This window comes from Ascidia mentula, chromosome 8 (genome assembly GCF_947561715.1).
Source record: "Ascidia mentula chromosome 8, kaAscMent1.1, whole genome shotgun sequence".
NCBI lineage: Eukaryota > Metazoa > Chordata > Ascidiacea > Phlebobranchia > Ascidiidae > Ascidia > Ascidia mentula.
Window position 1 is genome coordinate 11,011,209 of NC_138573.1, and position 24,773 is coordinate 11,035,981.

At 35.6% G+C, this 24,773-nt stretch overlaps 3 protein-coding genes across 5 annotated transcripts in view; 2 read left to right on the plus strand and 1 right to left on the minus strand.

The window, feature by feature from the left end:
* Positions 1-9,435, plus strand: part of LOC145912623 (protein furry homolog-like) — a 40,347-nt gene extending 30,912 nt beyond the window's left edge. For 2 of the 3 annotated variants that reach the window (XM_083000156.1, XM_083000158.1), the window contains exons 43-62: positions 212-354; positions 1,355-1,505; positions 1,562-1,689; positions 2,047-2,149; positions 2,233-2,325; positions 2,695-2,819; positions 4,022-4,091; positions 4,143-4,237; positions 4,300-4,422; positions 5,126-5,287; positions 5,341-5,425; positions 5,945-6,026; positions 6,945-6,998; positions 7,078-7,250; positions 7,606-7,718; positions 7,785-7,892; positions 7,947-8,051; positions 8,626-8,834; positions 8,899-8,999; positions 9,230-9,435. In XM_083000156.1, the coding sequence (XP_082856282.1) occupies positions 212-354; positions 1,355-1,505; positions 1,562-1,689; positions 2,047-2,149; positions 2,233-2,325; positions 2,695-2,819; positions 4,022-4,091; positions 4,143-4,237; positions 4,300-4,422; positions 5,126-5,287; positions 5,341-5,425; positions 5,945-6,026; positions 6,945-6,998; positions 7,078-7,250; positions 7,606-7,718; positions 7,785-7,892; positions 7,947-8,051; positions 8,626-8,834; positions 8,899-8,999; positions 9,230-9,360 (2,354 nt within the window). In that variant the 3' untranslated portion in view covers positions 9,361-9,435. The remainder of the gene's footprint in view (positions 1-211; positions 355-1,354; positions 1,506-1,561; positions 1,690-2,046; positions 2,150-2,232; positions 2,326-2,694; positions 2,820-4,021; positions 4,092-4,142; positions 4,238-4,299; positions 4,423-5,125; positions 5,288-5,340; positions 5,426-5,944; positions 6,027-6,944; positions 6,999-7,077; positions 7,251-7,605; positions 7,719-7,784; positions 7,893-7,946; positions 8,052-8,625; positions 8,835-8,898; positions 9,000-9,229) is intronic. The other variant, XM_083000157.1, reaches the window with a different exon arrangement.
* Positions 9,436-12,105: 2,670 nt separating this feature from the next.
* On the plus strand, positions 12,106-17,985 carry LOC145912345 (uncharacterized). Its single transcript, XM_082999782.1, has 5 exons — positions 12,106-12,185; positions 17,323-17,473; positions 17,539-17,601; positions 17,673-17,795; positions 17,850-17,985. The coding sequence occupies exons 1-5, from the start codon at positions 12,171-12,173 to the stop codon at positions 17,924-17,926; spliced, it is 429 nt and encodes a 142-aa protein (XP_082855908.1). The 5' UTR covers positions 12,106-12,170; the 3' UTR covers positions 17,927-17,985.
* Positions 17,986-18,838: 853 nt separating this feature from the next.
* On the minus strand, positions 18,839-24,022 carry LOC145911811 (uncharacterized). The gene is made up of 12 exons (XM_082999248.1): positions 23,875-24,022; positions 22,326-22,480; positions 22,140-22,270; positions 21,983-22,049; positions 20,950-20,990; positions 20,824-20,869; positions 20,689-20,738; positions 20,218-20,297; positions 19,867-20,046; positions 19,711-19,809; positions 19,454-19,593; positions 18,839-19,127 (listed from the first exon to the last, which is right to left on the minus strand). Exons 1-12 carry the CDS (start codon positions 23,982-23,984, stop codon positions 18,997-18,999), a joined length of 1,230 nt encoding a protein of 409 aa, XP_082855374.1. The 5' UTR covers positions 23,985-24,022; the 3' UTR covers positions 18,839-18,996.
* Positions 24,023-24,773: the final 751 nt, after the last annotated feature.

Consider the following 24,773-nt stretch of genomic DNA (forward strand, 5'->3'; position numbering starts at 1 on the left):
CTGTTGAGACCTTTTAGGTCGAAACAGTGGCCATCTGTCTGCAGCTTATACACAAAAATGTAATTATTTAGCGACTAAAGTTTGCCATGCATATTTTTAAGTAAATATGTTCAATGGTTCAAAGCTGTACAAAAAAAATGTTTGGTTTATATTTTGTTTTTAGATATTTGTTTTTATACAAATAATTGATTATTCTATATAATACTGACAGGTAATGCGTTTGCCACAAATGTTCTTCTTCTTTTGCCATACCTTGTGTCAAAGTTTAACTTACCGGATCATGCTTGTTGTGAAAGTGCACAGCAAATAGCCCAAGTTTGTGTTGTTGATTTCAAAGACCACCTTAAGCTTCAGGTATGTGTATGTATTTCATAAGATGTTTATGGCAAAATATCACCCAGGTCTCGAGTTGGCTACTTTTTACGGTTTAAAAGTTTATATATTTTTGAATTTGCATACTTGTCTGTAAGTTTTGGGTGTGTAACATATAATCTATGAAAGAAGGTGTTATTCTTTGGTATTATAAACATAGGCGTATCCAGAATTTTGTAAAGGGGGTGGTGCAATTTTTGGGGGGAATTCCCCGATTTTCAGGTGTAAACTAAGGTTAATTATGGCCGAGAATCGCAAAATACGAACGCCACTGTTCGCGCCAATCGTCACATAAACAGAGGCTTCCTGGCTGGTGAAATTGTGTAACACTATGGAACACTTAATGCGACTTTTTGCGGTAGTGCTTGCGCCGTAGTTTTATTGCTACTACTTTCAAAGAAAGGCTTGACACAAAAATGACACTTGTTTCGTAACAATGCAACATGTTTGGTAATAATGCCAAGTGTTCGGTAACAATGCTCCATGTTTCGAAACAATGGCGAATGCAAGCAAGATGCGTTTTTTAGGTTGTTAAGCTATCAAATCAGACCAAAATATTTCACAAAAGGGGGGGAGGGGGGGTCCGGACCCCTCGGACCTCCCCTCTGGATACGCCCATAATTATAAACAAAAAATAATGGTATTGGTTTATTACATTATCAAGATATTTACTATTGTGAGTGATGAAATCCCTAATAATGTTGCCATAAACATTGCAAGAGTGGTAGACACTAACAAATATGTTATGAACAATTTTTATAATTAACTCGGGATTTTTTAAATCATTGCATTGCTGGTAATGTGTATCATGTTCAGGCAGTTTAGTCTGCAATTCAATTCACCTGCAACATTTGTTTGTCATCAGTTACAATGTGCCATGTGTTCAAAATGCATGTGGTACCACTATTTCATAAATCTAAGCCATATATGTTATTGAAACTTTATTGGAATATATTTTTTATGTTACAAATGTTGTGAATAGTCTTTGGCCCATGTCATGAGTCTATATGTGAACAAAACCTACAATAAACCTGCAACTACTTGGATCAGTGTTGTCTGCAAATATATTTATGAAACTTTTCCTTCTGCTCTTGGTGACCAGATAAAACTGTTGACACAAATGCTTGATGAGGGTAGGTTAATTGTTTTCATAGTGTAGAAAAGAAAATTTATTGGAATTTTTTGTTAGGATACTCTTTTCACCAACAGTGCTTGCAAATAATGTTAAGTTTGTATACATTATCTACCGCATTGTCAAAGGAGTTAAAGGAAGATTTTGTTGAAGAATCTCTAAAAATGGTTGCCAAGCATATACATGTATGTTCTGAGATACAAAGAATTTTATGACTAATTTGTGTAATTTATCCCATTAACCTCAGTTGTAACATACACCACTTCAAATGTTTATTATTAGGGCCAGTGTATGAATTTACAAGCAACCAAATCACAGATTTATTAGATGGTAGTGTTTTGCAAGCTAGGTGATTATTCTTGATATTTCAATACCTTTTAATGTAATCAAACCTACTTTGACACAATTTGTGAACCTGCATCTTGTGTTCAAAGAGATTGCAGACCCCTGCCCTGTCATTCACATTATACTGTGCTTCGGAATATTTTTTATGTGTAATTTACATTTCATACTTACCCAAAATAATATAAATATGCAATAAGGGTAAATATTGGAACGAAGCCCTTGGAATTTTAAAGCTTGCAGTTACAAGATCCTCTCACCTTGTCTCTCCGCAAACCTCCACAACCAATGATGTGTCTAAAGGTACCCAAAGTATAAATACAAAATATTTAAAAAAAAAATTTTGCACATTTTATCAAATGTCTTAATTATTAAAAATTTTGTAGATGAAAAAGATTTTATTGGACTTCCAGGATTGACCATGAGTTTCCAATTGGACCAAATCAATTTGCAGAGTTATGAAAAAAGCAGAAAATTAGGTATTTAAACAAGAAAATATATGAAGATAACATAAAAAATAGTACAGCTAAAATTCCCATTGGATGTTTTTTATTTTTCTGTGCAAATCATTTGATTTATATAATAGCACGAATGTTTATTTCACCGGTGTGAACTATTAAACATTGTGACCAACCACAATTTTGTTACACAAAAGGCAACCCTAGAAACATCTTGTTTACAAAAATATGTGTAAAAATTGTCTTTTGAAGATGAAAAAGACAATGTATGGTCATATACTCTGCAAATGCAAATCATGACTTGGGCATTTATATACTTGTTTATTATGTTGTTTCATTACAAGAAGTTTAACACTTTCTGGGAGGATTTAGTAACATTTTGTATCATAGAATGTGAATCTCTAATGAAAAAACAAAAACCAGCGTGGTGTGACCGATTTCAAGTCATGGCAAATGTATGTTCTTTCTTTCAAAATCCTACACAAAACAAATCTGCTGCTTTAAAAACTTTGCAGGTAGGTAGATTATGCATAAACATGTTTTACAAAATTTGTTCATGCTTAATCTTACATACGTATACACTAAACCTTGGTTGATCAGATCTTCGTATCGCTGTGTTTAATTGGAGGTACAAATGATTTGGGATCATTGTCTTTAACTAAGCTTAGGATTACCACCAATTCAGGATATATATTGCCCTTTTAACACCCTGTTGTAACTGCACATTTGAACACTAAACCATGTTTAGTTGTATGTTTATTCATAAATATCTGCTTGAACTTAGAAAAGTGCATTGTACTTCACAACATTGTAATCAGTTGACTGATTGACTGTCAGTCAACTCTCATGGATTATTAGCTAATCATCACATAAGGTTTAAAATATATGAATTTTGCATTTGGTTGTTGCTGATATGTCCAAGATGTCTTCAATTTGTGCCATGTAAAATATGCCTTTATATAATCTGGAACATCACCTTACCTGGATGGGTTTGTCAATGTATTAAATCTAGGGTTGTCCGATATTGGTGTTTTATTTTCAATCCTCATGAATTAAACATGCACTAAAAATCATCAAGTCATCAGCAGTCAAAGTTTTATCCAATCATCTTGGTTGATTTGTATTCTGTAGAAATAATCACAACTAATTTTCAAAAGGCAAACAACCAACAGAAGTGTTGAGGAAAGGCAAGTGTCCTACCCAATAAAAGCACATTTGCCTTCATTCACACAAACCTATAACCACAAAAGCTGTGACTATCTTGTCATCACTATGTGTTGTAATCTTGTGCAACTCGTCCTTCACGATAATATAAATGATGCTTTCATTTACTTCTCAGTGATGTAAAAAAGTATCACTCCTTATACTGACATAGCAACAGATACGATTCGATACTATCTGTATGGTCTAAAACTATCTGACATTTTCGTACATCTCTAATCAAATCCAAATTAACTTAGGTTCATTGTATGTCTTTTAAAATTTTCAGTATCAATAACTCTGTAGTAACAATGTATGTGCACTCCAAAACTAAATTTATTTAGGATTTAGCAAGTTGTCTACAAACTTGTAAAATAGATTTTTGTCAAAGCAGCAACTGTATAGTTTAAATGCAAAAAAAACATCATGTAATATATAGTCTATGATAATAATACGTTTATTTGTCAAACCCATTAATGATTATACAATTGATTACAAAAGCTGTGCTTTGCTGCAGCCACGCAAGGAAATGATTCCAAACAAACAAGAACCCACCCAGGAAAGTTTTGAAAAGTCCACCTTTTCAGGTACTCATTTTTTCAGTGTTTTAAGCCTTTAGCATCTTAATTGTTCTACAGGTGGAAACAAAGTTGATTCAAATCATTTCTTGGATGACATGAACTCTCAAGGAGTTTTGCGGGATTTTGATTTTCTAAATGAATTTGAAATGGAGGTTAGCTTCATAATACAAATAAGTTTAATAAAGATAAACATCTATTATTAATGTATTTAAAGGGTGATGTTACAGACAACTTTAATATTGGCATGCCCACATGGGGATCACACTCTGTCAAACCATTGAATGACAAAGATTTGAATGTTTCTGAAGACCCATTGGAAGTTTTTGATCTGACTACGGTCAGTAAGTTTATGTTAAGCATTACCTCTATGAAACTAATGTATGTTTTTAAAATTCAATGAAATAAACAAGAACAGGGTAACAGTAGCATTGTAACAAATTATTTGTATAGTTTTGTTTAAAGGTATCAAAAATAAAATATTATTGTGTAAAAAACTATAAACCCTGTGAGGAAGTATTCCTGTCTGGTCAAGGATGAAAAAAATGGCCCTTTTGACAGAAACTTATGCCATTATCAGTCAAAACATTTTTTTTGAAATATAGAACATATCAATTTTTCTCAGAGATTGTAGGCAATCTGCTACCAATGACAAAGCATATTTAATGGAAACAGAATTATTTTAAAACACCTGTAGAAAATTAAAAATAAGAGCAGTTTGAGGACATTTCTATCTCAAATTAATCTGCAACCTAATGGCAGTGCCATTTCCATTGTTCTGAGAAACAAAGCGGTTTATTTCAGCTTCCTTTTTTTTAGTGTGCTTTCTTGAGAGGGAGGTATAAGAAATATTGTTAAAACATTTACTAAAGTTTCAATTTCTAATAAAACACTTCAATGTCTATTAAACACAAAACACCCAACTTTCCTAATAGTATCCTTTTGTTTGTTATGTTTTCTGGTACAAACTACAAATGATTATGTATATTGTATTGTAAATTTAACATTAAATTTGCCACATCATCATATTTTGTCATTTGCAGGTAGTAGACGTGGAGGACAATGAAAAAGTAGATAGTGACTCATCGTCTGTAGTTACCGTAAATAGCATGGTTGGTGTGTCAAGTGATTTCAGTGATCCTGATGTACTCTCTAAGGAATCACAAATAATTTCAACAACTAACTTGGAGGAAACTGCAACTGTTGTAGGTTGAAATGTTACATGTTAAGTTTTACTATTAATGTGTTTTATTCTTAGCAAGTCGCAGAGCAAAAAAACTACACTCTTTCGACAACAAATGTTAGTTCATATTACATTCGCTCAACTTCACCATCTCCTCCAGGTAGTTATTCCTGTTTATATTGCTAAATTGTGAATGTTAACATGTTTCTAAATGCTATGAAATGTAAGTAAATTTTTTGTTCGTGATGTAAGTAACCATATGTGATGCATTGACATTGATATATTATTGTGCTTTTAAATACTTTAGAAAGTCTTCTTGTAAAGGGGCCTTTCTTAGTATCAAGTAAAATGATGTTTAAAATTTTTTTATATTTGACGTGCACATATTCGGTCTAAATCTGGCGTGTTAAGATACAACATTAGTCTAATGCAGCAATTAAACCATCTGCACCAGCTACATTAAAAAGGCTGGATTTTACATAAACCTTTAATTTGTTTATAGATCGGCTGAAATTGTGTGTTGTTATATTCATCAATTGGTACTGCTATCTGCAAAAAAACAGACATCTTTTAACATTATTTATTTTAATGTAAAACACAACTTGATGCATGTCTGCAATACTATATAAACAGTTAAACTTAGCTCATAACTATGGTAACAGATTCTTTTGTGTTACAGTTCTGGCATTCCGAACTAATGATGAAATCTCAATTAACCAAGAAGTTACAAATATTGCCATCGACTCCCCACTTTATTCCAGGTAAAAACTGTGACAAATTAACAATGACTAATTAGAACAGGAAAAGTTCTACCAACAGAATTGAAAAGGAAATTGCCAGTTTATGTCCCTTCAGATTTTTTGAACCTTCTTTTTTGATGAGCTAAATTGGAAATGAAAAAAACAAGGAATCCTATCTGCAACCCACCAAAACTTTATTTACACACATATAATTCTGCAACATCGCACTAGCAGCAAACATTCCTTAGCCAACTGGACGGTCAAGTAATATTCCAAGCAGCATCCAACGTGGCGACAAATAAACCAGCTGTTGCGGAAGAGTATCGCAAGCTTTTGGGAGCTTATTGGAGAACTTGTCAGAACCAGGGGTCCTCACCAGCAATGTACACAATGTAACAATAATGTGTTTGCTGTTCAGTTTGAAGAAGTCAAGGGAGGGATGATATTGAAACTGTGCATTCACAAAGTCTTGATCAAGTTATCACGAGGAGAAATCCTTATCTTGAACAAGAAGATTTTTGCCTAACAACATTATTAGATTAACAATTTAAAGCTGACTGGTTGCTAACTGAAGAAGAGTGAGATTTAGTGGAAATCTTTCTGAACCTAAAACAAAGGAACTATAAAGGAAGACAACCACAACGGACCTAGCCAGTGTTTGTTTTGACCATAACCAGTATAGTGGCTCATCTGAAGACTAAAAAGACAGCCAGTAGAGGCTTGTTTTCTTTCATGTGGTCATGTCCAAAATAAGAGAATGCTTATGTGAATAAATTCCAATTTAATATGAATTAAATTTTGGTATTTTGGGGAAATTGGTTATTTTAATTCCAATCTAATTTTTTTTTAATTTAGTTGTCCAAGCCTGTCCTGAATGGTTATTTAAACATAATTATAAATTTTTATTGACCTTTGAGTAACAGATTTTTGTTCTTTTAGATTAATATGCCAACAATCAAAAAATGATCAATTTCAAGATGATCAGATCAACAGGTATTACAGCTTTTTCACAAGCAAATGTTTTATAAATGTATGACATATTCACAGCCGTTGTGTTTATTGTTTGTTGTAGGTGGAATGCCCTAATGCAGGCAATGGAGAAGGATAAAAAAGGAAAAACTTACATTGAACTATTTATGGCATTCCAATCTATGTATCACCATCTTTGTGTGTCATTTAGTGCGGAATGCAAAAAAGGCTGTTCAGTTTTGGGTTCAAAATTGGCAGGAATTTCAAGTCATTTTAATATCCTTTTGTTGGTGATTTTAATTACTGCTATGCTATGCATGGTAACAAGAAGTATGTTTTTCATAAACTGCAGTTTTAAGTTTTTTCCTGCACAAAGAGTTTTGCCTTGTACTATTTCTTTGTTACATTTTGGTTGATTATTGTGAATGAATTGCATAAATTTGCTGTTTTAATATCCAATATTAGTCAGTTGCCACCAAGATTCTCTATCAAATAAATATTGCAATAATCAATTCTGACAAATGGACTTTGGTCAAAGAGTTTAAATATTGCTCTAAATTAGGGACCTTTTCGTTGTTGACATGTGTTAAAAACTGAAAATGTAGGTGTTCATCATTTCTTAATATGCAACATTCCATGCTAGATGAACTCCCTGAACAACTTGTATGCCCTGTCTGTCTTGCTACACCAAACACCTTGATTCGCCACAAGTCCGCACTGACATTTGGCTTTCATGATTTACAAGTAAATCAGTTATTCCAGAAATTCTGTGAAATAGTTGTGGCAAAACTAACATTCAGTTGCATTCAGGAACATATCAATTTTTTTCAAGTAAAAAAAAAGGATGTAAACAACACACTTGAAATCATTGCTTGTGCATGTGACACTCATCCTGATAAGTACGACAAAGAACAGAAGGTACTTTATATATTTGAGTTATTACAAGTTAACACAACTTCCATTATTTTACAGCAGCTGGAACTGTGTCAGCAAATGTACAAATTACACTTTGAAATATTAGTACTTTTCCAGAAGTTTAATACATTGGTTAACTTGGTGTCTTCATCCAATGTTCAGGTAGCCTTTCGAAAACCCAAATTCTTTTGTCATACTTACTCTTGATACAAACATGCTTGTTATAAATAATTTTTTGTGGTGCATTTTTTAGTGTTATTTATAATGGTCTCGCACAATGCAATTACTGCTATGTTAAAAATCAAATTATTCTAGTTCAGGATAACTGAACCAGAGTCTAAATTGTTTGGGTTATTACAACAATCTTTTGAAATGGTGTTGATAACTTAGATCAGTGTGGTCCAACCAAATTTTGACACTGGCCATAACAAACCGTTAGTTTATCCCGCAGGCCAGTGTTATTATAAGAAATCTGGATTACATGTATATTTGGAATTACAGAACGAAATTTATTGAGATACAAACTTATTGTTTGCTTGTACAATAACACAAAATAATCTTTATTTAATGTGTCATTTGTGGTCGATTAATTTTATGGCCATGCAAAGGCAGTCGTACAAAGTTGTGTTTCCAAGTCAGGTTACAATTCGTGGGCCAGCGAAAATTAGATCGGGCCTGCAGTTGGACAACTCTGACTTAGATCAAAACATCCAAATAAAACATGGCTTGTTTCAAGGACAAACCAAATTCTGACACTATGAACTCCATGTATCGCAAATTTATTTTGTTTGAATCGGAATACAAGCACAGTGATGTTGTGTCAGATCAAGTACACAAGGGAGATATGATAATTCATTGCAATGAAACTGATGCTGTAAAGCATTTAGTTGATTTGATTGGAAAAAATGATATTGAAAGTGCTTTTAAATATTTAAATGTTTTACGGTAAGTGGTAAAGGTTAACTTTACTAAACTGTTTCTTTTTTTTGTTGTGTTATTTTATTCTTAGGAAACAATGGCCATATGTATTTGGTTTGGAAAATGATTCATGCTCTGCCTTTTTAATGTACCTGTATTTTTGGAATTATGTGAAAATTAATTGCAAAGAAGGTAGGGTCCATGTTAATTTTTAACCATAATTGTTAATGCATTAACCTAACTGGTGTGTTAAAAAAACAAGATTTGCACTTTAAGATAAACTTGTTATATTGTCACATAAAAATTCATTAGTTTTTATTTACCAAATCTTTCTTCTGAAATACACTTGTATTTCCAAGTAAAAGGATTTTTTGTGTTTAAAGGGACTTTCAATTAACAATTATTATTTTATGACTTCGCAGAATATCAAGTTATATTGGGTACCAAAGATTGTGCACCCAGCATCAGTGTAAAGTTAATGGAAGTAAATTCCCAAATTCAACAATCTCTGCAGTTGTTAGAACTTAAACCAAAGCAGGCCTGTGGCAGCTAAGGGAAACCTGTGACAAAAGACATGTTTGTTTAAATGTTCCAGTTTCCTTTTATGAATACAGTATAATTTGTTTTATTGGCCTGTTATATTGCTTTAATCTAAATCAGCTGTTTGTACATCAACAATGCAGGATAGGTTAATACTCTGCTTAACTTTTAAACACAAAAACTCCTTTAAGCAACATATATATGAACTCTAACACAAATAGTCAGTAAACACAACAAAACTTCTTAGCAGTCTGACGAAGGTTTTCTTAGATTGTGTGCTGCTCATATGTTTTGGTGGACTCATAATTTTTTGCTAGTGGGTAAAGCTTTGCCAGTTTTAACATGTAAAAAACTTGACTAATGTGTTTGAGGAAGGCAATTGTGAAAAACTGGAGATATGTATTTGGAATTATGTTGTATAACCATTTGCTTATTATAATGACAATTTTGGGTTTACTGCAGAATTTAGCAAACTAAGTGCCATACTCACAATTCGCATTGCTCACCCTGCTCTTGCATGCGGCCCTACGCATTGTTTTTTTTCGCCATCAGCGCGCGTACTATTTTTTCAGTGACAACATCGTTCTATTCATAATTCTGTAAAACTTTGCAAACTAGGGACATTTTATTTAGATTGTCTTCTTATTTGGTACTATAACATAATACTCGGTATGTCATATAGTTACTGCAGTTTGTAAAGAGGCTGCGTGACTGACCCGACCCCTGGTATAAGATATGGGCAGTATAGGCCTAATTGTATCCAAAATATGCCAATTATACACATGAAAAAAAAACGACAATCAAGTAATAGATACGACAGTCAGCCACATGATTGCAATAGTGACCTAGGTTGTGCTACAAAATATTTTATGGCCATCTTTACTCGATCCTAAATACACCACGGCGTAGGATAAACCGACCAAACACATGATTCAGTAGGAGAAAAACGCAGCAATATGGTATATTGATCCCATCCAAGTTGGACCTGTTAGATATTTTTTTTACATTTAAACGTTATCTCGTTAGGCTTTCTGTGTCACGGTTAGGGAACCTCTGGTGTACTTGTTGGGCAATTTCGTTATCAAGGCTACTTTGACAATTAAGTTACGCGACAGGTAACGTGTCAGTTTGTTATGCTGGAAGTGATAACGTAGACATTGTAAAATATTTTATGATGACAAACGTTTGAAATTGATTTCGTGCAGAGTTGGCGAGAGGATTTACAAATAGGCTAAATACGGCGACAAGGAAAGCGAAAACAACATGCTATAACACGAAAATAATACACGCACATTCAGAAAACAAATACCATGCAAATATATATATATATAGCCTATATATAAAACATTGTAAAGGTATAGTGACGCTCATCATCATAAATTAGGTTTTGCAAGTTCACTCAAAACGTATATTGACGCTTCTTATATTTCGAGTTTGTGAAAGGGTCAAAATAAACTCTACCAACTTAGGTTTTTTGCGGCTCCCAACTTGTTTTAGTTTAGTACAAAAAAATGTGTCAGGCTCATTGCATGCCAAAGGTTGCCGACCTCTGCTATGCCATACAATCAATATCGACCAAAATTTATGTTAATGGACCACCGTATGAAAAAACAGACCATATTGCACACTTAATTAATGAATGATTTGAGGTACGCACAAGTTATTGACACGGAGTGCCTGATTAACCGTTAGACCAGTGGTTCCCAAAGTGGGCGATTGGGAGGCGCTTAAGTCCGTGTTTCTCAACAGGTGGTACGTTTACCACTGTCCACTAGTGATATGCGACCGCATTCCAGGTGGTACGCGAGCACCTTTCCGTAATTTTCTTAGCTTATGCTTGGTGGAACGTGCATTCACCACATTCACCACTCTTTTAGATGGAAGAAAATCGTCTTGATATCGACAATTGAGGAGAGTTTACGATTGTTTTTGTCCGACATGAAACCTGATATTGAGAAATTGGTGTCATTGCACCAACCTCACCCATCGCATTAATTGACAAGCAACAAATAAATTTATTGTGTTTTTTGTCTGTTCTGTTGGGCGTTGTTAAATGACCAAGGTGTTTGGGAGGCGGTACAGAAAAAAGTTTGAGAAACACTGCATTAGACAAACAAGACACGCGTCTTCGGGGCAAATTCAGGTCACCTAAATAACTTTATCCCGCAAATTCAGGATTAAAGAAGCCGACAAAGTTCTTTTTTCATGCATCAATATAACCACTCTAATGGTAGTTCATTTTCCTTTTCCGTTTTATTGTCCCTTTTAATTTTTGTGTTTTTATCGTGTACTCTACGCCTAAATGAACAATCCATCTCCGATTTACACCACCACGATTGGACTGTCCTCGGGAAGTTTTATGTCTGTTGATATGGATAAAAGGAAACGTTCTGAGAACCGAGTTGGCGTTTGCGTTTCGATGGGTTTTGGAAAAAAATACACATGCAAAGTTATTTCTTTTACAAACTTGACTTCCCAAAAGATCGATGAATATGTCGTTTACATAGGATAAGCGCACAAATACAAATATTTCGGCTAAAGTAAAAGTCGCCCAAAGGCATCCATTTAAACCCGTTTAAGCGGCAACCAACTAGTACCCTAACTAAGCCAACGGTAATAAAAGAATGGTTTAATGTCGATATTAGCCTGTTATGTGAACGCAAAGAAAATATAATGCACTTTGTGTTGAAACAAATACCATTGTTACGAATGAATTGTCAGTCAACAAGACAATATTATATTTGTTTTGTTTGCGACAAATTTGAACAAGTTATGCGAGGTTGGGTGATATATTCATGAAAACTTGATTGATAGCTCAGCAATATGGGACTTCGCATGGTAAGTCATTACCTTTTTTTCATTTTTTAACTTGACGTGTTTTACTATCGAACGGAATCGGGTGTGCCGTGAAAGTTTTGAATATTTTGTGAAAAAGTTTCGACATGTGTTCTGCAAAACCCTAAATATGAAAAGTATTATTTAAGTAGCCTACCTGCACTGGAATTATTCCTGTAAGCACAGTAATTTACAACAAACAACGTTTGGTACTGAACACTGTAAATAAAGAAATAGATACCGAACATTCAGCCCTCAATTAGGCAATTTGATTATGTCAACACTCAACAGGCCAAAAATTTGCGTTCAATGCTGCCACGTGCCTACACTGAATTAGGCCTACAAAGATGGTTCAAGTGTCCGTGACCCTTCAAAGTTAGAAAAACACATGGTCTAAACTGCAAGCTTTGATGATTTTCAATTAACCGAATTAACTTCAATTTTTTTAAACTTAAACCAGTGTTTTTCAAGTTCAATCTATGCAACCATCCGCATCATTGCGGATATGACAATTTGTTGTGCGGATGACAATCGCGTGATAAATATAGTTTGTTTAGTTTTGGAATTTCCTATGTTTTGCGACCTACTATCATAACATGTCTACCAATGCACTTCTAGTAGTATTAAACATATCAGAGGTGCCCTATTTTATTGTATGAGCCGCTTGTTAGAATGTTTATTTGGACAGGCGGCATAAAAGGCAATTCTTATGTATTTCGCTTATAATTACTGCCTGCAGCGTTGTTTCATGCAACCGAAACGCTGCATAAACCTTGACAAATGTAAGAACTGTGACACTAAACATTTTCCAGTCTACTGGAACCTTGTACCCTCGTCATGATGTTTAAGTTAGTTTCTCTAAAACTTTCTGTTGCTCAGAAGATCATAACAATAAATTAAAATTAATGAGATTTCAATGGAATTCTGGGAGTATTCATCGATTTTGAACAAAGTTTTTGCAAATTTTGTTATAAACGTATACTTAAAAAACGTGAACTTTAGCGACTCGTATGAAGTAGAAAATTTTTTATGTGCGTCGTCAAACCATTTTGTTCAGTGCGTTACCGGTTCACTGAAGTTTTGGAATACATAGTGCAGTTAATAATAATTCACGAACTTTTGACATTACGGTGTAACAAGCTTTTTGTGTCTTATCTGCGCGCATAATTATAGCGTTGCTGCAATCAAAATTAGAAACCTGACTAAAATTAAGGCCTCACTTTTTCGTGCATTCACATGACAGGGCACAAAAAATCATAACACGAGCTGTACTTGAAGTCTGAGGTATACCCTATTTATTTGATACAAAATATGCATTTTTGTGCAGTTAAGAGTTGTAAATTTCCTTTGCAAAAAATGTGTGTGTGTGTGTGTTCTTTTATACGACTTATGTAACCAAGTGTTATTTACCTGTCCGCTTGTGTTCGTGATGGGGTTCTGTGGTTTTTGAAAAGTAAAACCGTTTAATTCGTTTGGCCGTGTTGTGCGGACGGATCTTTCGTGCCAAACAAATTTGCGGACTGTCTTCGAAAAGGTTGAAAGCGCTGACTTAAGCGAAATGTTTTTACATGTGTTATGAAGTGCCGTACGGAGAAACAAGTAAATGCTTTGCAACCAAACTAGTGGCGTTTCATTGGCTATTATAACCTCATGGCGTATGTTTTCTGTATGGGCCCCACATGAAAATACAGACCAATTGTTAGATCAGGTTGTAATAATTTCCAGACTATTTTTAATACAGCTGGTCATAATTCTGGCTAAATATTCTTCTTCGGTCGGCATTGCCTGTAAAGTTTATAATTTTTATAATTATTATCTCACAACAGCTCGCCAATATAGGCATGAGACCACGCGCGGCAAATAAAATTCAGTGCAAACATATTACTGTGGTTCGTGAAGTTTTGTCGACTGTTCTAAGTTTGTTCAAAAACTGTAATTCTTAATCTTTCTCCTTGTCAGCACCTTCTTGAAATAACCAACCAGTTCTCGCATCCCCTTCATTTTTGTCTGCTGCAAGTATTAACTTCATCACTGGGTATAGGTGTATAATAAAATATTAATACCGACATTGCTAAAAAAACAACCCCCCTAGGAGCAGATCTTGCACCCCTGGTAAAGAACACCTGGCCTTGAATAAGATTCACCGGACGCCCATCGCTACCATGGCTGCCGTCATATAATGGTGTTGAAATTTCGCTGTGATGTTCATTTTCTGCCCACGAGTATAGCGAATAGACTGTGGCAACGCCTCTAACTGCACCTGTATACCATGACCGATCAAGTTCGGTTTAATTTGACTACACCCACACATGCCTATTTCACTAAATTAACATCCCTATTTCAGTGGAGCCCTGCAGAACGACCTTACCACAAGTTAAGGGGGGATAGTTTGCTAGAAAAATGGTGTCAATCTTCTTGCGAATTTGTGAGTGTTGGACTGATTGGGAAGAATTTGCACACTTTTGTATTGACTGTTTGAAACTTTTAAGTAAGAAGGTCAGCTGCTCCTTTTTATTGTGTTATTATGTAACTTTGGTAAGGTAAGCTACTCCTATATTTATGCAGAAGTTTGGGAAGTAAAAGTTAAGATGAAAATTCGTTTCGCTCTTTCATGGAAGAACTGATTGAGCAATAGCGAAGACTGGCGAATGCAAATGTATATCAGGACTTTCTTTTCTAGGCTATACTTCCTGTTACAATCAGTCACGGTTTATATGGACCTTAGGCTAAAAACCCTGAAACGATGAAATAAAACCGAATAATTCTAACGCTGGATGCTATACAAGTCCGTAGAGTTGAATTACAGTATATGAGAAAGTCCGAGGATAGATAATATTTAATTCGACAAAAATGTGTTTGTTTTTCGGTATCCCCGGTTCTTCATTTCTCTAACCGACAGCTCTTCTTATCAAAATGTTGCATAAAAAAGCGCTTGTAAATCTGATTCCACCAAAATTGCAGATATTCTTGCAAAAAGGGGTCGCTCTAAGCGGTTTTACCTAGTCGTGAAATAGTACTGTTTTAATGGTTGCGCTGGGATCAGTTTGCAGTTAATTCAGTGGTTTCCAACCGTTTAGGCCTGAGACTTACTTTTAATGGCGACTTTTTTGGCGGACCACTTTGAGGCAAAACTTTTATCGCAAAATTTGTTTGAGCAATTCTGGCCACCACTGGGATATATCGTTGATAACTAGATTCTAAACAGCGCACAACTGTTAAATTGTAACAAAGTAGCAGACAGTTGTTCCGTTAAAATAGAGAATGAATATTTAGGAACATAACTGACGGTTTTATATATCTTCAATACAAAAGGCGTTTTCAACTCCCCCCTTTTTTTACTTATCGCAACTTCAACGTACCATTTTGGCGGTTCGCCTTCAGTTTACACTGAAAATGATTGTAGTATAACAATCGACACGTCTGTAGCATGAAGTTTCAACTATTGCATTGGCTATTTGGTATTAAAGAGAATGTATAATTATTGTTACGAAATAGAATGATTAGGCCAGTGTTTCCCAACCAGTGGTACGCGACGGCATTCCAGGTGGTACGCGAGCACCTTTAAATCGTAAGCTCTGTCAAAATGTTTGTTACTTCAACCCCTAGGTTATTTTGTAACACTCAACTAGGTGGTACGGCTGTTTTACCTCCAAGTGGTACGCAATCACAAAAAGGTTGGGAATCACTGGATTAAGCTGTAGCCACAAGGAGTAAAAGAACTGAAAGTTCAACAGACCTCTTAGAAGGGCTATCAGATCGGCCGTTTTCCGACCGAATTCAAAATCGTTTGGCTGTTTTTGGAATTCTGGCCATTTTTCGATTACTTATATTTATATGATTGTTATATTTGATATTATATGATTACAATCGAAAACGTTTCTCCTGGTTGTCTGTGAACATGGCTTTACACATGTTCTTTTTGGGCACCGTTTATTTGTGTAATGATGAGATTGGTTTTAATGAAAAGTAAAACAGTGGTTCTTAAATCGAAACCTTGTTTCCCACCAACATATAATTTTTTCAACTTAAAATGTAATTGTTGCAATGCGGCTCTCCTGGCCTAAATTAATTAAAATTTAATTTTTGCATTTGTGTGAAATCTTGCACTTTTCAATGAAAATGCAGGAAAGTTCAACAAACAAATCATTTTACCGAAATAGAAAAAAGATTTACAAGTTTTATTTTGCCAACGATCGATGTTTGGAGTCGCACAAACCTTACTCAGTTTCAAATAACCCGTTCTTTTCAATGTTAGTAGAAACACGATAATGTCTACCCATGGCAAAAGGAAATCCCATTTCAAAAACCGATTACAATCGGTTTGCCAACTATTGCGTCAACTTTTTGACCGAATAGCATCGCTATTCCCATCGGTTAAGAACCGCTGCACTAAAACATATAGTAATACGTCAGTTTTTAGTGATTTATAGAAAAGAGCTAAAAGGGGTTTGCGGGTTGCATGAAAATCGTTAAAAAAAGAGTCACGGAACCAACAGTGGTTGAGAAACACTGGTTTAAGCCTTATCGGGAGTGTATTTTATCGTGTTTCGACTTGTCAGGTAAAAGTAGGGTACGTGGTATGCATTATTAATCGCCTTTTTGTTTTTATTGTTTCCACACAAATGAAAAGTACCAGATCTGCTGATGGGTAGGACACTGTTGGTAATGCTTTTTGTCCACGGAAACTTCTTAATTTCACCTCGTTTTAGTATTTACAATATAGGCCTGACACACGCAAAATTGCAAGAGTTAGTCACAACCTTGTTACGTGGCAAGCAAAATGGCATTATTGCATGACACCCCGGGATTAAATCTCAGCGGGAGCAGATTTTTCGATAAACCTGAAAGGGGTATGCGACTGCCCTGACGTCATCAAAAGGTATAGTGCTATTTTTGCTGCAAGGCATAGTCATTAATAGGAACTGCTCTTCTGGTACTTAGTTTCAAACGTGTTTATGGATACCAACGTTTCGTCCACCATCCCGCGAAACTTTCTCAGGGTTATGTCACAACGATAATACACCATCAAAAGGGTTCCGTCTTTTCCCAAAATACTGCTTTCAAAAAATTATTTGTATAATTTACTGAAATGACAATATTATAAATTGTCAATTGCGTACCAAGGTTTTTCTTTCTGCAGATTCTTTTGTTTTTACTTTTGGTAAAAACAAATCAACCTCAAGTCGCCGCTCAAGTCACTGATGGCAATATAGACATGTCAGTGGCCGATTACGATTATTCAACTCAAGACGATGTGCCTTTAACTGACTCGAATAATAACGTACCAACAGGTAAAACGCGGTATTTATTGTTGTGTCGAAAGAATGCGACTTCATATGATTATGAAACTTCACAGTCGGAAATTCTCCACAAGAAGCTGCCACAACTGGTGTTTCAAACAACATCAACAGCGTACCAGGTAAATTGTTTATTTTTTATAGAGTGCTTAAAATTAAACTATAAATTAGTTGATTGTTTCTATTATTCGAGGAACCACAAGTGTGGACACAGGCGACAATTCGGTTGATGGTGACGGTGGTTCTGACAATTCGGTTGGTGGTGACGGTGGTTCTGACAATTCTGTAACTGATGGGAACGACACAACGAATTCAGGTATGACGTAAAATTGTTGTCACAATTGAGTTTTCTAACTATTTGTGGTTTCAGGTTATACAACACAATCTGGAATATTGACAGTTACTATTGTTATTGCTAGTGTTTTTATGGCCATGTATATAAACTGAAATGGAAACTAAAAATGTAACGATGTTTATCTCGAAAGCGTGAATAAAGAATTTTGACAACCGTTTGAGGTAAACAAAGCACAAAAAGGTAGAATTTTAGTCTAAAACAAATTTGTTGTAAAGACCGTTAGTTGAACAAGTTATTCGCGATCAACATGAAAGCCGCACAGTACCCTTTTTAATAGACCAATGTAGCAGTAACGTGATATTGCTCGCACTGGCGTAGAGTACGGGGGTGCAGGGGTGCCGCGCACCCCCGACCTTTTCTAAATTTACAACGCAATCGCATCGTGTCCTTTCGGTTTTCGCCGGTTTAAACCGCAGCAAAAATAAAGGCGCATTTCCTTCTGATAGCACGCAAAGTGCTCAACACGCTGATTCGTTTGTCTCGTATTCGCGAACAACAATTACGCAACAAGCGAAATTACGTTGGTGATGAACGTGCTTACATAGACGACGCTTTAACTTGTTTATGGCGTGCAAAACGACCTTCTGACGTTAGTATTTTTTTTCGCCGCACCCCCGTTGATGTGCAAAACTCTACGCCTATGATTGCTCGGGTTAGTTAAATTGCTTCGGTGTCTTTCAATAACTCGTCGTCACACACCGTTTATCTTAAGTTTCGCTTCTAAAAAGTTTTTACCCGATGCAATGCGATCTGCTGTCAGGTTTAGCTATATACAACGAGCATTAGTCATTAGCGAGTGAGTGTTGGTTGGGGTGCAGGCACTGTTTGCAAATCACCCGCCACGAAACATTCTTTAAAAACACCATCAGGTCTGGCGGACAAAAATTAGGGTTAGACTAAGAGTCAACAATCAGTTACTGTTATCAACAACTTTCTTTTGCTCATATTGTTAACAGCAGATTAGTAATATTGTTGCTAAGTTTTATTGATAAAACTTCGGACGATGAACGAGTTTGCCAAAATTGTACATTAAATTTTGACGAATACCATTCGCAAATGGAATTGTACAAATATTGATCGCGAATATAGGGTATCCTCGAAAATGTGATCTTTCGAAACACACTTACAGGTCCAACTAGTGTTACATCACAGCATTCGTGTTTTAATAATATGTCGGTTTCATGTTTAGACGCAGAGAAAGACAGGCGTTTGCTTCTTCGCTAGGATGATCAAAAGCCTGTTGCCAAAGAGACAACTCGTTTTCATTAGATCCCAATTTTGTGTCAGTTGTTTCTAAACACAAATAGTATTACGTTTGAGAGCTGCAGACAGGGTGTATACACGCACTGTTTCGACCTGTAAGGTCTCATCAGTGCAGCTGTTGATGTGGCACTGTGCTAGTAGGCACACAGATTTCCACTTTGGGGTACCTTTCGGTCAATCGTCGTATACACCCTGTCTGCAGCTCTCATTGATTATCATGGCTCTTTTGCGCAAGTATTACGTTTGTTTGAGTGATAAAACGTGCTAGAAGGATTTTATCTTTCAACACATTTCATTTGACATGGATTATCTTATGATTATTCGGCAATCAACTTAGTTATAGCCTATTCTTTTACCATCTCGACTGGACAGACGAACACCGCCAACAACCACAGCTTTTCCAATGGTAAATGTAAGGCCGCAAACAAGTATTTCGAAGCATCTGTCTTCAAACTCGGTTTTGTTGAAACCACGGTACACAAATTTGTGACTGTAACTGTACGAAAATAATGATATTTTTTTTAAACAGAAAAAACTTCGTAAATAAGTTAGGAACAATGCACAAAAAAATAACTAGGCCTACATGAGTTATTTCAGCTTGTTTCATAATTACATGGGACTGTTGCATCCTTTAACGACCGAGCTTCTCATCTTTGCAGCATGAAAACGGTCTGGTATCATATAACACTTTACATAGGTGCGCGACTTGTTTCTAAAAAACAGTGATAGATTTTAGTTTTATGACCCGATAGTGTGGAATTGCATGTACTTTGTGACTCCAGGGCTCAGAGATATATTATGTGCTCCATGAATCTCAATGTGTAGCTCCGCATCATCATCTTCTCTGGCACCACTTTCTGTACCTTTTAGAATTGAAAGTTTGGCTCCAGTCAGCAAAACATAATCTTTCCGAGCAACGACGCTGGTGTCTTGGCTTGTCGAAGACCCACTGTCAGAAAAAAAAATTCAGTTACAAAAAATGTCAATTAAACGATAACTTTAGAAAAACAGATGACCTACATTTGCAAAAGGACTTCGCCTAAATCTAATCATGTGTCATGGTGTAATGCAATTTAATATTTTAGTGTTACCACAAAAACCGCAATAAAGTTAAATCAACCTTTTTCTGGTAATTGTCCTTTGAGTGTTTGGACTGTGTCCTGGTGGGAAGTACGTCAAGGAAATGTCCAGTAGACCTGTCTGCAACAAAATGTTGTGGGATTGTATTGGCCTGTTACCAGTGCTGGATTAAAGCCTTGTCTAAGTCATATGGTGAAAAGTGGCTGGAATATAAGTTATATATAACTTTTATATTGCGCCCACCAAGAATAGAGTAAACCTAATAAAGAACAAAATCGTCAATAAATGTTTCGGAATTTGCAAATGAGTTGATCGTTCGATCCAATAAAGAGTGCCAAAATGTTGTTGATTGTCTAACCTGCTGAATCCTGAATTTACGCCATAATGTGTTTAAGTGGCCTGGACTTGGTCAGCCCTAGACATAGCTTTTTTACTTACTGGTCAAATCGACATTGTCTGTTACACAGATTATTAGTATCAACAAACTGGCTACTTCGTGAACAATCTTTACCCCTTCAATTGCTTGATCCTGGGATTCGGTGACTTTTTCAGTATCATTGCCTGAAAAATTTTGAAGAGCAAAAATAGTTTGACGACTTTGTTGCATTTAACTTGCTAATGAAAAAAATTCAATAAAGACATTTACCAGATTGTATTTCTTTTATTGGTGATTCTGTTTTTTTTTCTTCAAGCTGAAATATTAAGCAAAATGCTGTCAAGCCCTCTGACAAAATAATGAATGTTTTGTGTAAAAAATGAAATGAAAACCTACAATTGCAATGCTCGGACTGGGCGGGTTATCAATCGTGGCATCTGCGAAAAATCAATATTAGTTTAAATACTGTACAAACCATGACAGTCCACTAACCCCCTTTATGCGGGTGGCCAGAAAGGTGCTTTGTGGGAATTAACAAGTTTAACCATAATGCTGCTTGGGAACAAATTACTCTAAAATAAAATTTCGCATGTTGTTTATTTAAGGGACATGTTGCCAATTTAATCAACATATGTTGGATACATAAGCAACGTGTTAATTTATACGAATTATGACTCTTCTGGCCGCATATAGGACGCATATTGGTGTTTCTATTAAAATAAGTTTCACCGACGGGAAATGCCAAGTTTGTAGTCGATCCTCTGCCACAATAAAAGGAGGACGTCATAAAGCAATCGGTGATACATGTGGGTTAATTTTCAGTGAAGTGAGCACATATACATGTGCTGTTGCTAGGGCGAATTTTAGCCAGTTTCGGGCAGTTTTATTGGGGTTTTGGGCGTTTTAAGTCAGGTAGCTACTTGGTGCCGGGTGCTGTAGAAAATAGGGCTAGAAAGGCAACTCAAACTTCAATGAAAGATCCATCCCACATCTATCCTTTCTGGTCAAAATTAGTTGCATTTTTGACCCCTGGGGGCATTTTATTCCCCCCGGTTGGACATTATTATTAAAAAGTAACAAAAACTGCAATTAGATGTTGCAGAAAATGAAGCGTATAAGTATCCTGTGTTTGAAGCCCATCTATCCTCTACACAATAGCACCAAAGTTAGTTGCTGAAGAATTAGGCTGTTTCTGCCCCCCTGTAGGTCACAAGATCTTACCGGAGGCTCCACAAATCCTTCCTGTGTACTGTCCCGTTCAGGTGCAATAGTATTTTATTTTAAGTTTGAAGAATATTAGGTCCCAATATAAGTCACAAGACACAGAAACGATTATCGGGAAACAAGTGCAACAGTCGACAGAAGCATTATTGCAGAGGGCCTTAAAAACAGAATTTCTTTGGTTTAATTCGATATTTAGGTCTTATACCTTTCAATCCATCCGAAGTCGACGACATGCTTTCTTTTTGATCGATGTTTTCTTCGTAAGAAAGACTCTAAAACAGAAGTGAAATGAATTTAAATGTGATAAGACATAGGCCTTTTTGTTTGCGTAGGCTATTTCGTAAAGTTAGTGGCCTACTTACATCGTTCCTTTCAGATTCTTTATCGTTTATCTTCTTTTCGATTTCGTCTATTATGTCATTTAAAACGACATTGAATATGTAATTTGGGATGTTATCACTGTTTGCATCTTCAATTACCCTCTCTGTATTTTCTGATAAAAAGTAATAAAATGAGAAAACTTCTCTTTGAAAATTTCACTGTTTTACCAGCATTGCTGTCAAGTGTTTCCAAGTGTTCACTTTTGGGAAGAGCAGCTATGACAATGTCACTTCCTGAAAAATACTTTAAAGCGACATGGCGTTTGGTCCAAACCGATTGAATCACATCATCTGATTTGATATTTTTTTGCTTTCCGTAAACTCTGCACAACAAATTCTGATGTTGATTTTACCTAAAGGGAGGCCGGGGAAACCTCGGACAAGGTAATTTACATCACAAATTGTTTTTGTTATTGTTAAATAACCTTTACCGTATATTTGTGTCCCCCCATTACAAGTAAGCAAGAAATTTAGAATTAGGTCATGTTAGCTTGGAAAATTAGAACCGAAAAAGTAAATTTATCAGTGAAACGATTTAAAATTTGTCCGAGTAAACAAATCAGCTGCAAAATCACCAAAATACAGTTATTGTTGGTTGAGGATATAGGCAACAAGGTATTCCTAAATTCGCCGATAATGATTTGAACAACGGTCAGCATGACGGGCATTTTTTTACTTTCATGCAGTCACGAGGTCGGGGATACTTCAGACTTTATACCAAAATACAAAACTGTAAATAGTTTTTTTGTTGTACCGTAATAGAAAAGAAAAACCGAGTCTGAAATGAATATAAGTGGTTTAGCAATGAATAAATTTGTTTTAAAAGAAATTCTAACCTTTAAATGCCCCACAAGTCTATAAAAGATAGCCTAATGAGGCACGAGTTGTCACAATGTTCGGAAATCTTGTACGTGTGTGAGGGTCCAAACGGCAAATTGGCACACTACGATTTAGTAAAGCTTTAAAACATCCGTTAATGCCCTAATGCTGATAGTGTGCTCATTTTGAATATTATGTAAACCAAAAAAGTTTAGCTAAAACTTACTGTCCGAGATAACCCCAATCATGTCCTATAAGGTAATCAGATAACGTGACTTTTTTCAGTATTTTTGAAAACAATTCAAAAAATCATTTGAGCTCTTCTGGTTCCCGCCAAGGCTAGCCTACTCTAAATTGTGTGACACTAACCGAACGCTTATCACATGAGAAAACCATGAACTCGTTTTCCAGGCTGGAAATGTTAATGCATTTGACTTTTTGATCATTTCCCAAACTACTTTAGGGTGGGGTTGGAACCCTGCTATTGGCGGATTGTTTGTAGTTACACTTGCTTTGTACTTTGTTTACTACATGATTTTGGTAGTTGCGGTTAAATACTGGGAATTAACATAATGACAATGTTAAGGTTTTTGATGGAGGCTAACAAATATGGAAATAGATGCCCGGGTCAATTAACTTAATCTATTCCAACTATATCCATAAATCGGCTAGTCTGGGAAAGCGTTCTGAAGTCAAAAAACGACCTATACATAAAATATCACTTGCGCCATTGCATTCCTATTGATCTCTACAGTAATATACCTAGTTGCAGAAAATATGCTAACAAAATCAGGCCCACCCTTGTCTATTTACGTTTTTGAAGTGCACACATTTCACATCATTGCTACGCTTGTTATTTTTAGGCATGACCTACTGGATATAAAACTATAACACTCACTCGCTTATTTTGATGTCTGAATCAACCTTTGCCCGTGTGATAACTTCCTTGATGTGAATAATTTCATCTTGAGAAAGATGACTTAAATCCAACTCAGACGAAAAAGCCATGACAATAAACAAACAACACAAACTGTTACGTTACCTGATATTCTACAAAACAGAAGAATTACGGTTATCGATATAATATAGCCTACACTTGCATTCTACCAAGACTAAGTGTTCTGTATTCTCCTATCTACAAACGCCTAAAACAAAATTGTTGTTGTTATCCTTTGGGGACGACAACATTGCAGGAAACGTTAACCTCAGCTAACCATCAAACAATCAATCACTTGTAAGAGTTGTTGACAGCTTTCTAAGAACGTGGCAAAGCGTCGCTAAATTAAACTCAAACGATCAGATGGAACCACGATTGAACATTTGTTTCGCTATCGGTTATGTGTGCCTCACGCAGTAAACTTTCCATCCTTTATGGGAGTTCGCAACTAACTACCCAGGGAAAAAATACTTTATCATGACCCTTTGCGTTTAAACTGACTAGACTACACTACTGTTGTATATGTACACCAACTTTTGTTTGCCCCTAAGACTTGTCATATGGCTCTAAGCCTCTCTTGTTAATAACCGCTAATAACATATACGCGCTAATCGCATCAGAATCAAATTTAGCTGCTACGTCAAAACTACAATTGTGGATGATTCTGGTGGTCGTTTGAAAAACCACCTCCAAAATTTTGTCACAAACTGCTTCCAAAGAAATCCAGTTTGAAAGTTGAAAACAATGATGAAAGATCTTTGTCCTATCTCTACCCTAACAAGGACCCAATGATAGTGGCGCATTAACTATTACCACATTCACCTAATAACGTTGATCTTTTATCATGCAGATTTGCGATT

Bases quoted from the DNA above. Each gene is read 5' to 3' on its own strand.
- LOC145912345 (XM_082999782.1), top strand. The intron at 17,474-17,538 runs GTAAAACGCGGT...GAAACTTCACAG, and splicing joins GAATAATAACGTACCAACAG to TCGGAAATTCTCCACAAGAA. The intron at 17,796-17,849 runs GTATGACGTAAA...TTGTGGTTTCAG, and splicing joins GAACGACACAACGAATTCAG to GTTATACAACACAATCTGGA.
- LOC145911811 (XM_082999248.1), bottom strand. From the start codon at position 23,984: ATGGCTTTTTCGTCTGAGTTGGATTTAAGTCATCTTTCTCAAGATGAA. The intron at 20,047-20,217 runs GTTGATTTAACT...TTTTTCTGACAG, and splicing joins AGGACAATTACCAGAAAAAG to TGGGTCTTCGACAAGCCAAG. The intron at 19,810-19,866 runs GTACATGCAATT...ACTGTTTTTTAG, and splicing joins CTGAGCCCTGGAGTCACAAA to AAACAAGTCGCGCACCTATG.